Source organism: Salvelinus alpinus, chromosome 27, assembly GCF_045679555.1.
Source record: "Salvelinus alpinus chromosome 27, SLU_Salpinus.1, whole genome shotgun sequence".
Lineage (NCBI taxonomy): Eukaryota > Metazoa > Chordata > Actinopteri > Salmoniformes > Salmonidae > Salvelinus > Salvelinus alpinus.
Window position 1 is genome coordinate 16972906 of NC_092112.1, and position 17743 is coordinate 16990648.

Genomic DNA, 17743 nt, shown 5'->3' on the forward strand with positions numbered 1-17743 from the left:
GTAGTGTTTAAGTTCGTTAGAGTAGTGTTTAGGTTCGTTAGAGTAGTGTTTAGGTGGAAGCCTTCAGCTCCTTGCTGCTCTACTGTCCATACAATGCATCATGGGAATGCTGATCAAGAAAGTCCCTTTAGTCTCTACCACATTGGATCAAGGAAGGACACAAGAAGGATGTCGGTCACACTTTGCATTGAATCACACAGATACCAGTAGGAGTACTGCATTTTGGTTGACCTAAATCGGCCATAACACTTACTATAACATACTTAGCCTTAATTTAGATGTACTTAGCCTTAATTTAGAGTTATTTAACCTTAATTTAGTTATTTAGCTTTAATTTAGTTATTTAGCCTTCATTTAGAGTTACGTAGCCTTAATTTAGAGTTACGTAGCCTTCATTTAGAGTTATGTAGCCTTCATTTAGAGTTATGTAGCCTTCATTTAGAGTTACGTAGCCTTCATTTAGAGTTACGTAGCCTTCATTTAGAGTTATGTAGCCTTCATTTAGAGTTATGTAGCCTTCATTTAGAGTTACGTAGCCTTCATTTAGAGTTATGTAGCCTTCATTTAAAGATACGTAGCCTTCATTTAGAGTTGCCTAGTCTTCATTTAGAGCTATTTAGCCTTCATTTAGAGTTACGTAGCCTTCATTTAGAGTTACGTAGCCTTAATTTAGAGTTACGTAGCCTTCATTTAGAGTTACGTAGCCTTAATTTAGAGCTACGTAGCCTTCATTTAGCCTTACGTAGCCTTCATTTAGAGTTACGTAGCCTTAATTTATAGCTATGTAGCCTTCATTTAGAGTTACGTAGCCTTAATTTAGAGCTATGTAGCCTTCATTTAGAGTTACGTAGCCTTCATTTAGAGTTACCTAGCCTAGAATTCATACATTTCATTTTTTACTATTAGTCACTTATATATTTCAAAAATGAAAATCAAATAGAATATTACCATGTGAGCCATATTTCTCCTATGTAACATGATCGAGCTTCATCCAATGCAATCAGTTAGTTGGCAGCATCAGTAAAATATTTCTCAACAGCTATTCAGAGTGAGTCATTCTCAATCAGTTTCTGTTCCCACATTTCACAGAAACCCTTATTGTTAGTCATAATCACGCACAAACAAATAAGAAATCCACAAATAACTAATCACAGCGATACTCTGATTATTATTAAAGATAATAACAGATGCATCTGTCATAACATAACCTGTAGCTTCTACCCAGACCACCCTCTAGCAATTCTTCATGATGATATCCAAAAGTGCAAACCTCACCCATTGGGCACTCCAGGCAGGCTCAAACAAACTCTTCGAATGTATTTGAATTTGTATTCACTAGGAACCAAACAGAAGCGAATGGCTAAAACAGGGAGGGACTAACCTGAACTTGTCCAATAAGAAATGCTTGTTTTCTTTGCAAAATGTTTTCCGTTGCAAAATGTTTTGCTATGGTGTGTACTAATGAATACACCCCAGGTCTACTTCCTATCCTCCTCAGCCTCTCACCTTTTCTGGAGGCCTCGAAGCTGTCAAAGATGTTGATTCTCTGGATGTCATATGTGAGTGTGGTGTTGGGCAGCAGGGTGCGGTTCCTGTTGATTGTGTTCAAGGCAAATTTAAAGGCGAGTTCCTCTGCTCCTGATGGGCCGCTTTCGATGGATTCAAATATTCCTCCTGAGGGACAGAAGAGCAACAGGTAGAAGACCAATAAGGTTCAATCTCAATTTCCCCGTCCAATAATTACAATGGATTCTCCTCCAACATAAAACAAGTGACATTGAAGTGTTGGGGGTACGATCGATATAGCAAAGTTAATTATAGCTGTGCTTATTTTTTCTAAAACATTGTAACAATTATATTCTCAGCTTCCTTCGTGTCCTTTCCTATTAAGTAGCAGTGTCATAATCAACATGCATTAATTGACATGAGGAGTGGAGAGAGAGCTTTATTGTGATGTTTTGGACAGTCGACTAAAGAGAGTTGCATTTGCATTCGCTTACTCGTCTGTGTAATTAACAATGATTAGAGTGGACAGGAAGTGAGTTCAGGGGTCATGACCCCCTCTTTCTCCCTCTCTTGCTCTCTCCCTCTCTCTTTCTCTCTCCTGCAGCTTTGACAGAAAAGTTCATTCCTCCGCTTTGATCCCGTCATTTCCATGTAAAAGGACCCATGAGCACCAACATGGGAAGTTCATAGGAGCATATTATATTATTGAGAAATTAAGGCATATATACATTGTTCCACCATTTTCCATCCTACAAATTAGGAATAAGCAAAGCCTTTGATTTCTGGTCAAACAGATGGAAAAGGGGTCTTAGAAAAGATCTACCAGAAAAAGTCTTAAACGGTATTAGAAATACATTACAACACAGTAATGTTGAAGTGAAGACCCCCTGCCAGCTAATATCTGTCACGTTCTGACCATAGTTCTTGTGTGTTTTGCTTGTTTTAGTGTTGGTCAGGACGTGAGCTGGGTGGGCATTCTATGTTGTGTGTCTAGTTTGTCTGTTTCTATGTTTGGCCTAATATGGTTCTCAATCAGAGGCAGGTGTTTTGTGTTGTCTCTGATTGGGAATCATATATAGGTGGCTTGTTTTGTGTTGGGGTTTGTGGGTGGTTGTTTCCTGTCTCTGTGTTTTCTCTGCACCAGCTAGGACTGTATCGGTTTGCCACATTTTGTTATTTGTTAAGTGTTAAGTGTTAAGTGTTCACTGTTTATTAGTTTTATTAAACATGTTGAGCACTGGCTACGCTGCGTGTTTGTCCGATCCCTGCTACACTCTCTCTTCTCGTGAAGAGGGAAGGCTGCCGTTACAATATCAACATTAATATTTCATTTTGGATGCATTTTTCTGCCTTCTGTAAGTTTAAGTAACATTGCCTTGTGCCTTAATTCTCTTACCAAAAACCAACATATCTTGAAAAGATTTTCTAATTTCTCTCCCTCACGAGGAGGAAGGATAATGAAAGTTCACAGAAGTTACAAGTAAAGGTAGACCTATCAATTTGTTAGTGTTTTTTTAACTGTTACCAAATTGAAAAATCAGCAACAGATTTTCTGCAATTGAATTGACTACAATAGTATGTCATGGCAGTCCCAAACTACAGTTGGGTTCAAAATGTTGGACAGCTCAGTACAGCACAATAAAGCACAGCACAATAAAGCACAGTAGAGTAAAGAAAAGTATAGTTCAGTACATTATAGTGTACTCAACTCTAGTGTGCTCTGTGTACTGTACCGAACTCTACTCTACTGTGCTGAACTATACTATACTTTACTGTTTGTTCTGTGCTTGGCTATACTGTTCTGTACCTTCATGTCCAAACAATGCTGAAATGAAGGGGTAGAAAAAGAGACTGTGTGTGACACAGAGAGAGAGAGACACAGAGAGAGAGAGAGACAGGTGAATTCAGCAGAGCTAGCCAAGCAGCTGTTTACACAGACCGACTAATTGAGGGACCTAATGAGAACTTGAGATCCTCCAGACCCTTTACTTTAGAGTGGTTCATCCACTTTAAAACTAGAAACTTCCCAGAGGCAGTTTCTGGTCACCGGGAGTTCTAGTTACATACTCAATGTACTCAGTTCTGAATTTCTTCTTTATATTATTTGAGGGTTTTTCCACTCCTTTTGTATTTCATTGTATTGGCGAGAGACAGAGAAGAGACAGGAAAGTTAGTTGGAGAGAGGGTGTTAGAATGGCGTGTGTCAGATTTAAACCCATTCTAACGCCGCCATACATTTGCTCAGGAGACAATGGAGCAAACCACAAGGCTACCCAGGCCACAGAAACAATGGAGTGAACCATTAGACAACCCCAGGCCACAGAAACAATGGAGCTAACCATTAGACCACAGCAGGCCACAGAAACAATGGAGCTAACCATTAGACAACCCCAGGCCACAGAAACAATGGAACTAACCATTAGACAACCCCAGGCCACAGAAACAATGGAGCTAACCATTAGACCACACCAGGCCACAGAAACAATGGAGTGAACCATTAGACAACCCCAGGCCACAGAAACAATGGAGCTAACCATTAGACCACAGCAGGCCAGAGAAACAGTGGAGCTAACCATTAGACAACCCCAGGCCACAGAAACAATGGAGTGAACCATTAGACCACACCAGGCCACAGAAACAATGGAGTGAACCATTAGACAACCCCAGGCCACAGAAACAATGGAGCTAACCATTAGACCACAGCAGGCCAGAGAAACAGTGGAGCTAACCATTAGACAACCCCAGGCCACAGAAACAATGGAGCTAACCATTAGACAACCCCAGGCCACAGAAACAATGGAGCTAACCATTAGACAACCCCAGGCCACAGAAACAATGGAGCTAACCATTAGACAACCCCAGGCCACAGAAACAATGGAGCTAACCATTAGACCACAGCAGGCCAGAGAAACAGTGGAGCTAACCATTAGACAACCCCAGGCCACAGAAACAATGGAGCTAACCATTAGACCACCCCAGGCCACAGAAACAATGGAGCTAACCATTAGACAACCCCAGGCCACAGAAACAATGGAGCTAACCATTAGACAACCCCAGGCCACAGAAACAATGGAGCTAACCATTAGACCACAGCAGGCCAGAGAAACAGTGGAGCTAACCATTAGACAACCCCAGGCCACAGAAACAATGGAGCTAACCATTAGACCACCCCAGGGCATAGAAACAATGGAGCTAACCATTAGACCACCCCAGGCCACAGAAACAATGGAGCTAACCATTAGACAACCCCAGGCCACAGAAACAATGGAGTGAACCATTAGACAAACCCAGGCCACAGAAACAATGGAGTGAACCATTAGACAAACCCAGGCCACAGAAACAATGGAGCTAACCATTAGACAACCCCAGGCCACAGAAACAATGGAGCAAACCACAAGGCTACCCAGGCCACAGAAACAATGGAGTGAACCATTAGACAACCCCAGGCCACAGAAACAATGGAGCTAACCATTAGACCACAGCAGGCCAGAGAAACAGTGGAGCTAACCATTAGACCACACCAGGCCACAGAAACAATGGAGCTAACCATTAGACCACACCAGGCCAGAGAAACAATGGAGTGAACCATTAGACAAACCCAGGCCACAGAAACAATGGAGCTAACCATTAGACCACACCAGGCCACAGAAACAATGGAGCTAACCATTAGACCACCCCAGGGCATAGAAACAATGGAGCTAACCATTAGACAACCCCAGGCCACAGAAACAATGGAGCTAACCATTAGACCACACCAGGCCACAGAAACAATGGAGCTAACCATTAGACCACACCAGGCCACAGAAACAATGGAGCTAACCATTAGACCACACCAGGCCACAGAAACAATGGAGCTAACCATTAGACCACACCAGTCCAGAGAAATTCTAGGTTTAATTGAAATCGTCCGTCAAGGTTCCTGTATCAAAAAGATTCATAGACACTAGTCCTAGTAGCCAGACAACACGGAACATCTTAGCATTGCCATAGCATACAGTACAAACTCCTAATCAAGGAGGTTCAGTGTAGTCTGTGGACTGTTAACAGTCTTAGTACCCCTTCAAAAAAAAACAAGGAACGATGCTTCCACCCACACCGTCCAGACCTCTCAGTGAAGTGCAGTTACCATGGCGATCCCAGGTCTCTCTCAGCAGTGATCGAAACCCCTTAACATTTTTGAATGATTTACAATTTGATTGGAAAGTGCTCTCCAGGTGCTCCGCTCTCATGCTGTTCAGAATCATGACATGACTTGACAACAACATAACATCTGCTATATCGTAGTGAAACTACCTTAACGATGACAGATCAGGTTATTATGTAGTAGTTAAACATCCAAATACCCCAAAGAATGCTCATAGACCTCCTAATACTCCAAATGCCATGTAGGTATTAAACAACACTACCATCAAGCAAAAACTTGTTCCAAAATACGAGCATAGCACTGAGCATGGACTTTGAATAAACCTGGCTATATCGGCTCTCCAACACCCAAAAGACCAGAGACTTACCACTCAATGACTAGAGAGGGAGAATGAAAGAAACTCAAATCAATATTTCCAGAGGAGTTAACCCAGAGTTCAGGAGTCCAGAGTTGCTTCCCTATAGCTTCATTCCATGGGCGAGCTGAGAGTTTGACGTGATCCAAGCTCAAAGAGTTTAACTGAGCATTAAAGCCTGTTTATTGATTCAATTGTAGCAGGAAGGGAGGGAGCGAGTTAGTGAAAAGGAGACACAAAAGGATAGAGGACGAGAGCCCCCTCTTCCAGACCCTATGCATATAGGAAGATTTTTGTTTTAAGTAAGAGTGAAGAAAAGAAACAGCGAGAGAGTGAGAGAGCGAGAGAGCAAGAGAATACCTCCATGTAGTGGCAGGGGTGAAAGCAGGGACTGAGAGAAGAAGACTCAACCAGCTAGAGGCATCCCCATATTCTGTTGATTGAACATCACAATATGCATGCCTCATTTACAAAGTAATGTTAACATAAACATCAGACAGCATGCTGTAGGACCACTGACAGAGGTACTAAACCTACACATCAGACAGCATGCTGTAGGACCACTGAGAGAGGTACTAAACCTACACATCAGACAGCATGCTGTAAGACCACTGAGAGAGGTACTAAACCTACACATCAGACAGCATGCTGTAAGACCACTGAGAGAGGTACTAAACCTACACATCAGACAGCATGCTGTAAGACCACTGAGAGAGGTACTAAACCTACACATCAGACAGCATGCTGTAGGACCACTGAGAGAGATGCTAAACCTACACATCAGACAGCATGCTGTAAGACCACTGAGAGAGGTACTAAACCTACACATCAGACAGCATGCTGTAAGACCACTGAGAGAGGTACTAAACCTACACATCAGACAGCATGCTGTAAGACCACTGAGAGAGGTACTAAACCTACACATCAGACAGCATGCTGTAGGATCACTGAGAGAGGTACTAAACCTACACATCAGACAGCATGCTGTAAGACCACTGAGAGAGGTACTAAACCTACACATCAGACAGCATGCTGTAAGACCACTGAGAGAGGTACTAAACCTACACATCAGACAGCATGCTGTAAGACCACTGAGAGAGGTACTAAACCTACACATCAGACAGCATGCTGTAAGACCACTGAGAGAGGTACTAAACCTACACATCAGACAGCATGCTGTAAGACCACTGAGAGAGGTACTAAACCTACACATCAGACAGCATGCTGTAGGACCACTGAGAGAGATGCTAAACCTACACATCAGACAGCATGCTGTAGGACCACTGAGAGAGGTACTAAACCTACACATCAGACAGCATGCTGTAGGATCACTGAGAGAGGTACTAAACCTACACATCAGACAGCATGCTGTAGGACCACTGAGAGAGATGCTAAACCTACACATCAGACAGCATGCTGTAAGACCACTGAGAGAGGTACTAAACCTACACATCAGACAGCATGCTGTAGGATCACTGAGAGAGGTACTAAACCTACACATCAGACAGCATGCTGTAGGACCACTGAGAGAGATGCTAAACCTACACATCAGACAGCATGCTGTAGGACCACTGAGAGAGGTGCTAAACCTACACATCAGACAGCATGCTGTAGGACCACTGAGAGAGGTGCTAAACCTACACATCAGACAGCATGCTGTAGGACCACTGAGAGAGGTACTAAACCTACACATCAGACAGCATGCTGTAGGACCACTGAGAGAGATGCTAAACCTACACATCAGACAGCATGCTGTAGGACCACTGAGAGAGGTACTAAACCTACACATCAGACAGCATGCTGTAGGACCACTGACAGAGGTACTAAACCTACACATCAGACAGCATGCTGTAGGACCACTGAGAGAGGTGCTAAACCTACACATCAGACAGCATGCTGTAGGATCACTGACAGAGGTACTAAACCTACACATCAGACAGCATGCTGTAGGACCACTGACAGAGGTACTAAACCTACACATCAGACAGCATGCTGTAGGACCACTGAGAGAGGTACTAAACCTACACATCAGACAGCATGCTGTAGGACCACTGAGAGAGGTACTAAACCTACACATCAGACAGCATGCTGTAGGACCACTGAGAGAGGTACTAAACCTACACATCAGACAGCATGCTGTAGGACCACTGAGAGAGGTGCTAAACCTACACATCAGACAGCATGCTGTAGGACCACTGAGAGAGGTGCTAAACCTACACATCAGACAGCATGCTGTAGGACCACTGAGAGAGGTGCTAAACCTACACATCAGACAGCATGCTGTAGGACCACTGAGAGAGGTGCTAAACCTACACATCAGACAGCATGCTGTAGGACCACTGAGAGAGGTACTAAACCTACACATCAGACAGCATGCTGTAGGACCACTGAGAGAGGTGCTAAACCTACACATCAGACAGCATGCTGTAAGACCACTGAGAGAGGTGCTAAACCTACACATCAGACAGCATGCTGTAGGACCACTGAGAGAGGTGCTAAACCTACACATCAGACAGCATGCTGTAGGACCACTGAGAGAGGTGCTAAACCTACACATCAGACAGCATGCTGTAGGACCACTGAGAGAGGTGCTAAACCTACACATCAGACAGCATGCTGTAGGACCACTGAGAGAGGTACTAAACCTACACATCAGACAGCATGCTGTAGGACCACTGAGAGAGATGCTAAACCTACACATCAGACAGCATGCTGTAGGACCACTGAGAGAGGTACTAAACCTACACATCAGACAGCATGCTGTAGGACCACTGAGAGAGGTACTAAACCTACACATCAGACAGCATGCTGTAAGACCACTGAGAGAGGTACTAAACCTACACATCAGACAGCATGCTGTAGGACCACTGAGAGAGGTACTAAACCTACACATCAGACAGCATGCTGTAGGACCACTGAGAGAGGTACTAAACCTATACATCAGACAGCATGCTGTAGGATCACTGAGAGAGATGATCTCTGGAAGCTACAGTAACTGACGAGAAAAGAGTCCTGCACTTATGTAGAGTTACAACACCATACAGTACCATGCTTCTTAATGGAGTTGACCTGCTCATTGAGTCACAAAATGAGTGCTGCCTGTGCTGTACTATAGTTCCTCTGGTTATATATGGAGGGTAAACTATAGTTACACTAGTTATATATAGAGGGGTAAACTATAGTTACACTAGTTATATATAGAGGGGTAAACTATAGTTACACTAGTTATACATAGAGGGGTAAACTATAGTTACACTGGTTATATATAGAGGGGTAAACTATAGTTCCACTAGTTATATATATATAGAGGGGTAAACTATAGTTACACTAGTTATATATATATAGAGGGGTAAACTATAGTTCCTCTGGCTTTATATATATAGAGGGGTAAACTATAGTTCCACTAGTTATATATATATAGAGGGGTAAACTATAGTTCCACTAGTTATATATAGAGGGGTAAACTATAGTTACACTAGTTATACATAGAGGGGTAAACTATAGTTACACTGGTTATATATAGAGGGGTAAACTATAGTTCCACTAGTTATATATATATAGAGGGGTAAACTATAGTTACACTAGTTATATATATATAGAGGGGTAAACTATAGTTCCGCTGGCTTTATATATATAGAGGGGTAAACTATAGTTCCACTAGTTATATATATATAGAGGGGTAAACTATAGTTCCACTAGTTATATATATATAGAGGGGTAAACTATAGTTCCTCTGGCTTTATATATATAGAGGGGTAAACTATAGTTCCACTAGTTATATGTATATAGAGGGGTAAACTATAGTTCCACTAGTTATATATAGAGGGGTAAACTATAGTTACACTAGTTATATATAGAGGGGTAAACTATAGTTCCACTAGTTATACATAGAGGGGTAAACTATAGCTACACTGGTTATATATAGAGGGGTAAACTATAGTTCCACTAGTTATATATATATAGAGGGGTAAACTATAGTTACACTAGTTATATATATATAGAGGGGTAAACTATAGTTCCTCTGGCTTTATATATATAGAGGGGTAAACTATAGTTCCACTAGTTATATATATATAGAGGGGTAAACTATAGTTCCACTAGTTATATATAGAGGGGTAAACTATAGTTCCACTAGTTATATATAGAGGGGTAAACTATAGTTACACTAGTTATATATAGAGGGATAAACTATAGTTCCACTAGTTATACATAGAGGGGTAAACTATAGTTACACTGGTTATATATAGAGGGGTAAACTATAGTTCCACTAGTTATATATATATAGAGGGGTAAACTATAGTTCCTCTGGTTATATATATATAGAGGGGTAAACTATAGTTCCACTAGTTATATATATATAGAGGGGTAAACTATAGTTCCACTAGTTATATATAGAGGGGTAAACTATAGTTCCACTAGTTATATATAGAGGGGTAAACTATAGTTCCACTGGTTATATATAGAGGGGTAAACTATAGTTCCACTGGTTATATATAGAGAGGTAAACTATAGTTACACTAGTTATATATAGAGGGGTAAACTATAGTTCCACTGGTTATATATAGAGGGGTAAACTATAGTTCCTCTGGTTATATATAGAGAGGTAAACTATAGTTACACTGGTTATAGAGGGGTAAACTATAGTTCCACTAGTTATATATAGAGAGGTAAACTATAGTTCCTCTGGTTATATATAGAGGGGTAAACTATAGTTCCACTAGTTATATATAGAGAGGTAAACTATAGTTCCACTGGTTATATATATATAGAGGGGTAAACTATTTCATGATAAATAAGTTATTTGAACCAATGATTCTGCAAGTGCAAGGTTTCTTTAAAGATATGAATGCACAATGCAATGTTTTGAACATTGGACAGCCTGTGTTACAAGTGATGACCTTTGTGAGTTTAGTGTCTAGAGTTTAGAAAAATGACCACAAGGTTCTGAAATTAGTGCCAAGGTGATTGTTATAAACTGAATGATACAGAGCGGGATCAGAAGCCCCGTCGAGGGGTGAACAAGTGAAACCCTCCCTCCCTTAATCCCTCCATCAGGGGTTGGTCTGTTCGATGGCTGGCGGCTGATTCACAGCTGAGATAATCTGTGTCTGGGTAAGAGTTAACTTGGGTGTCTGTGTAAGAGTTAACTTGGGTGTCTGTGTAAGAGTTAACTTGGGTGTCTGTGTCTGTGTAAGAGTTAACTTGGGTGTCTGTGTCTGTGTAAGAGTTAACTTGGGTGTGTGTGTGTGTGTAAGAGTTAACTTGGGGGTGTGTGTGTGTGTAAGAGTTAACTTGGGTGTGTGTGTCTGTGTAAGAGTTAACTTGGGTGTCTGTGTCTGTGTAAGAGTTAACTTGGGTGTGTGTGTGTGTGTGTAAGAGTTAACTTGGGTGTGTGTGTGTGTGTAAGAGTTAACTTGGGTGTGTGTGTGTGTGTCTGTGTAAGAGTTAACTTGGGTGTGTGTGTGTGTCTGGGTAAGAGTTAACTTGGGTGTGTGTCTGTGTCTGTGTAAGAGTTAACTTGTGTCTGTGTAAGAGTTAACTTGGGTGTGTGTGTCTGGGTAAGAGTTAACTTGGGTGTGTGTCTGTGTCTGTGTAACAGTTAACTTGGGTGTGTGTCTGTGTCTGTGTAAGAGTTAACTTGGGTGTGTGTGTGTGTGTGAGTGAGCGTGTGTGTGTGAGCGTGTGTGTGAGCGTATGCATCCGTATGTCTGTGTGTGTGTTGGTGAAAATGAAAGCACAGCACGGAAGGATAGTCTTCAGACACACTCCTCTCTCTCATGTTACTAAGGGTGCACCATGGATTTAGCATTATCATTATTTTGGTTATGGATTTAATTTCTTTAAAGGAGTAATCTGCAATAGAGTTGAAGAATATAACTTATAAATGCATCATGAATCTAGTTCAACGGTCATATCCCATCACTACCCAACATATACGCTTGTTTAACTCCATGTTTGCAAACAAACTAAATGTAAACAAACACTGTACAGCCTTTAATTATGTTTAAACTATCATTTGTATATCATGAATGGTCAGTCTTTGCATCCATACCTCTGTCTATTAATCTGAGAGTGGTTACATTTCTCCAGCCCCACCCCTCAGGTTTTACGCTTTGTTATTGTTTCAACAGCTGTTTGCCTCTTTAAGGAATCTACCTTCCATGAAAGGACTTTGATAGAACACCATTTCTCATCCAGGAAGTTCCTAGAACAGGAGCCATATCTATCCAAGTGTATAGAAATGTTTCATGCAATGGTGTATGATTCAAACGGCAAAGAAAAACCTGGTGTGAAATACTAATTGAAGTGGGAAAAAAGTAATAGAAAAATGTTCTTCTGTTTCAGACCCACAAGTTGTCTTTAATGAGCATGAAAACGGAACAACGCATTGATCTTGGTGGAGGAATCATAGATTCTATCCTCTTAACTTCAGGATCGGTGGGTCCCCTGTGGGATGGTTGAGCTAACGTAGGCTAATGTGATTAGCATGAGGTTGTAAGTAACAAGAACATTTCCCAGGACATAGACATATCTGATATTGGCAGAAAGCTTAAATTCTTGTTAATCTAACTCTACTGTCCAGTATACAGTATCTATTACAGTGAAAGAATACCATGCTATTGTTTGAGGAGAGTGCACAGTTTTGAACATGAAAAGTTATTAATATATGTTAGGATTATAGACTAATATAGACTGAGTAGCTGCAATGTAAGTGAATGGTTAATTATTCTGGTATGAAAGATAACACAATTAGTTGAATCCACTCAAGGATGAGCTTGTGTTGCGGGGAGGAGGATGGGAGAGATGGCGGTCAGAGAGGTTGCCATGGCGATTGCCTCTATTTCTACGACCATGGCGAGGTGATATCAGCCGTTTGGGAGTCTCCGAAGCTCATTGGCTGAAGGAAGGTCATTCCAAGCGGCATGGATGGATGGTCTGTCTCAGAGACTAATGGGTAACTGGTGCAGCTGCGAGACCGCGGTATGATGGGCACCATGGCAACAGTGGAGCAACCCCTTCACCAGGCGTTGGTAGGCAGGTGGCACAGGTCCACCCAGTCATTCAGCTGTAGCTCCAAACATTCGGCAAGCTCCTACCTTTTCCCTTCTAGCTTGAACTGACGAGCCGTTACGAGTGAGGAATGGCTGTCGTTGATGGAAACAATCCGGAAATATCCCATAAATCCCCGATGGCAGCACTCCCTGACACTTTTGGCGGCCAACGGAACATGATGCATGATGCACCGTCTCGCGACTGTGCCTGCGGTCATTATTCTACGCCCCCTAGTGGTGACTTGACATTCTTGTGATGAGAGAGCCAAGGGCCCGTCCTAACCCTCTAGGGGTGTTATTGATGCACTGAGCCAAGGGCCCGTCCTAACCCTTTAGGGGTGTTATTGATGCACTGAGTCAAGGGCCCGTCCTAACCCTCTAGGGGTGTTATTGATGCACTGAGCCAAGGGTCCGTCCTAACCCTCTAGGGGTGTTATTGATGCACTGAGCCAAGGGCCCGTCCTAACCCTCTAGGGTGTTATTGATGCACTGAGTCAAGGGCCCGTCCTAACCCTCTAGGGGTGTTATTGATGCATAGAGCCAAGGGTCCGTCCTAACCCTCTAGAGTGTTATTGATGCACTGAGCCAAGGGCCCGTCCTAACCCTCTAGGGGTGTTATTGATGCACTGAGTCAAGGGCCCGTCCTAACCCTCTAGGGGTGTTATTGATGCACTGAGTCAAGGGCCCGTCCTAACCCTTTAGGGGTGTTATTGATGCACTGAGCCAAGGGTCCGTCCTAACCCTCTAGGGGTGTTATTGATGCACTGAGCCAAGGGCCCGTCCTAACCTGCTAAGTCAGTGGCTCTCAAACCTCTCCCCGGATGTTCATAATTTTGTGGTAACCCTGACCTAACTCACCTGACTCACCTAGTAAAGAGTTTGATGATTATTTGACAAGTGGAATCAGGTGTGCTAGCTGTGAAATATTTAAAATACATGGAAACGCTGGGGTCCCTGAAGAAGGGTTTGAGAACCCCTGCTCTAAGTATGTCCTCAGAGAACCGCTGGTAACATGACCATAACTTAACTGCTCATGAGAAATGCTGTGTTCATGACCAAGTGGGAATGTGGAAATTGCCATTTGTGAAGTAGTAAATATGATAAACAAATGATTGTGTTAAAAAAACATATAAATAGATTCCATTCCATAAATAATGTTTTGTTGTAGCATTTAACTGCTGAAAATGCTTTTACCGAGGTAATTTCCTTAGTAGGTGACGTAAGAGGTCAATATGTGGTAAAAGTCATTGCTCAGGGATGATAGATGAGTTTCCCTCTAGTAATTACCAGTTCGATTTTTACCACCTTCCCAGTTGGTTATGAACCAAGCCTGCTGTGTGATCATGTTTAAGGTAAAGTATGCAGGCACTGAAATGAAATCACTCCATTATAAACATAGAAGTTAGACTATTATAAGTATATAAGTCAAACTATTATAAATGTATATAAGTCAGACTATTATAAGTACATAAGTCAGACTATTATAAGTATACAAGTCAGACTATTATACATATATTTAAGTCAGACTATTATACATATATTTAAGTCAGACTATTATACATATATTTAAGTCAGACTATTATAAGTATACAAGTCAGACTATTATACATATATTTAAGTCAGACTATTATACATATATTTAAGTCAGACTATTATAAGCATAGAAGTTAGACTATTGTAAATGTACAAGTCAGACTATTATAAATGTATAAGTCAGACTATTATAAGTATTTAAGTAAGACTATTATAAGTACATAAGTCAGACTATTATACGTGTATAAGTGAGACTATTATAAGTACACAAGTCAGATTCTTAAAAGTATATAAGTTAAACTATTATAAGTGTATAAGTGAGACTATTATAAGTATATAAGTCAGACTATTATAAGTATATAAGTTAGACTATTATAAGTATATATGTCAGACTATTAAAAGTATATAAGTCAGACTATTATAAGTATATAAGTCAGACTATTATAAGCATATAAGTCAGACTATTATAAGCATAGAAGTTAGACAATTATAAGTATATAAGTCAGACTATTATAAGTACATAAGTCAGGCTGTTATAAGTATATAAGTCAGACTATAAGTATATAAGTCAGACTATTATAAGCATAGAAGTTAGACAATTATAAATATATACGTCAGACTATTACAAGTACATAAGTCAGACTATTATAAGTATATAAGTCAGACTAATATAAGTATATAAGTCAGACTATCATAAGTGTATAAGTCAGACTATTAAAAGTATACACATCAGACTATTATAAATGTATGTCAGACAATTATAAGTATATAAGTCAGACTATTATAAGTATATAAGTCAGACTATTATAAATGTAGAAGTCAGACAATTATAAGTATATAAGTCAGACTATTATACGTGTATAAGTCAGACTATTATATGTGTATAAGTCAGACTATTATAAATTATAAGTCAGACTATTATAAGCATATAAGTCAGACTATTAAAAGTATACACATCAGACTATTATAAATGTATGTCAGACAATTATAAGTATATAAGTCAGACTATTATAAGTATATAAGTCAGATTATTATAAATGTAGAAGTCAGACAATTATAAGTATATAAGTCAGACTATTATATGTGTATAAGTCAGAGTATTATACGTTTCTAAGTCAGACTATTATAAGCATATAAGTCAGACTATTTTACATATATAATTCAGACTACTACAAGTATATAAGTCAGACTATTATAAGTGTATAAGTCAGACTATTATAAATGTATAAGTCAGACTGCTATAAGCATATTAGTCAGACTATTATAAGCATAGAAGTTAGACAATTATAAGTATATAAGTCAGACTATTATAAGTATATAAGTCAGACTATTATAAGTATATAAGTCAGGCTATTAAGGCCATTAAGTCAAAAGTCAGACTACTACAAGTATATAAGTCAGACTATTATAAGTGTATAAGTCAGACTATTATAAATGTATAAGTCAGACTATTATAAGCATATAAGTCAGACTATTATAAGCATAGAAGTTAGACAATTATAAGTATATAAGTCAGACTATTATAAGTACATAAGTCAGGCTGTTATAAGTATATAAGTCAGACTATAAGTATATAAGTCAGACTATTATAAGCATAGAAGTTAGACAATTATAAATATATACGTCAGACTATTACAAGTACATAAGTCAGACTATTATAAGTATATAAGTCAGACTAATATAAGTATATAAGTCAGACTATCATAAGTGTATAAGTCAGACTATTAAAAGTATACACATCAGACTATTATAAATGTATGTCAGACAATTATAAGTATATAAGTCAGACTATTATAAGTATATAAGTCAGACTATTATAAATGTAGAAGTCAGACAATTATAAGTATATAAGTCAGACTATTATACGTGTATAAGTCAGACTATTATATGTGTATAAGTCAGACTATTATAAATTATAAGTCAGACTATTATAAGCATATAAGTCAGACTATTAAAAGTATACACATCAGACTATTATAAATGTATGTCAGACAATTATAAGTATATAAGTCAGACTATTATAAGTATATAAGTCAGACTATTATAAATGTAGAAGTCAGACAATTATAAGTATATAAGTCAGACTATTATATGTGTATAAGTCAGAGTATTATACGTTTCTAAGTCAGACTATTATAAGCATATAAGTCAGACTATTTTACATATATAATTCAGACTACTACAAGTATATAAGTCAGACTATTATAAGTATATAAGTCAGACTATTATAAGTATATAAGTCAGGCTATTAAGGCCATTAAGTCAAAAGTCAGACTACTACAAGTATATAAGTCAGACTATTATAAGTGTATAAGTCAGACTATTATAAATGTATAAGTCAGACTATTATAAGCATATAAGTCAGACTATTATAAGCATAGAAGTTAGACAATTATAAGTATATAAGTCAGACTATTATAAGTACATAAGTCAGGCTGTTATAAGTATATAAGTCAGACTATAAGTATATAAGTCAGACTATTATAAGCATAGAAGTTAGACAATTATAAATATATACGTCAGACTATTACAAGTACATAAGTCAGACTATTATAAGTATATAAGTCAGACTAATATAAGTATATAAGTCAGACTATCATAAGTGTATAAGTCAGACTATTAAAAGTATACACATCAGACTATTATAAATGTATGTCAGACAATTATAAGTATATAAGTCAGACTATTATAAGTATATAAGTCAGACTATTATAAATGTAGAAGTCAGACAATTATAAGTATATAAGTCAGACTATTATACGTGTATAAGTCAGACTATTATATGTGTATAAGTCAGACTATTATAAATTATAAGTCAGACTATTATAAGCATATAAGTCAGACTATTAAAAGTATACACATCAGACTATTATAAATGTATGTCAGACAATTATAAGTATATAAGTCAGACTATTATAAGTATATAAGTCAGACTATTATAAATGTAGAAGTCAGACAATTATAAGTATATAAGTCAGACTATTATATGTGTATAAGTCAGAGTATTATACGTTTCTAAGTCAGACTATTATAAGCATATAAGTCAGACTATTTTACATATATAATTCAGACTACTACAAGTATATAAGTCAGACTATTATAAGTGTATAAGTCAGACTATTATAAATGTATAAGTCAGACTGCTATAAGCAT

The 17743-nt window shown here is 39.0% G+C and overlaps 1 protein-coding gene across 1 annotated transcript in view; it reads right to left on the reverse strand.

Moving 5' to 3' along the window:
• Positions 1–17743, reverse strand: part of LOC139556057 (glutamate receptor ionotropic, kainate 2-like) — a 174588-nt gene that overhangs the window by 134637 nt on the left and 22208 nt on the right. Inside the window, exon 2 of the mRNA XM_071369545.1 lies at positions 1507–1674. Within this exon, the coding sequence (XP_071225646.1) occupies positions 1507–1674 (168 nt within the window). The remainder of the gene's footprint in view (positions 1–1506; positions 1675–17743) is intronic.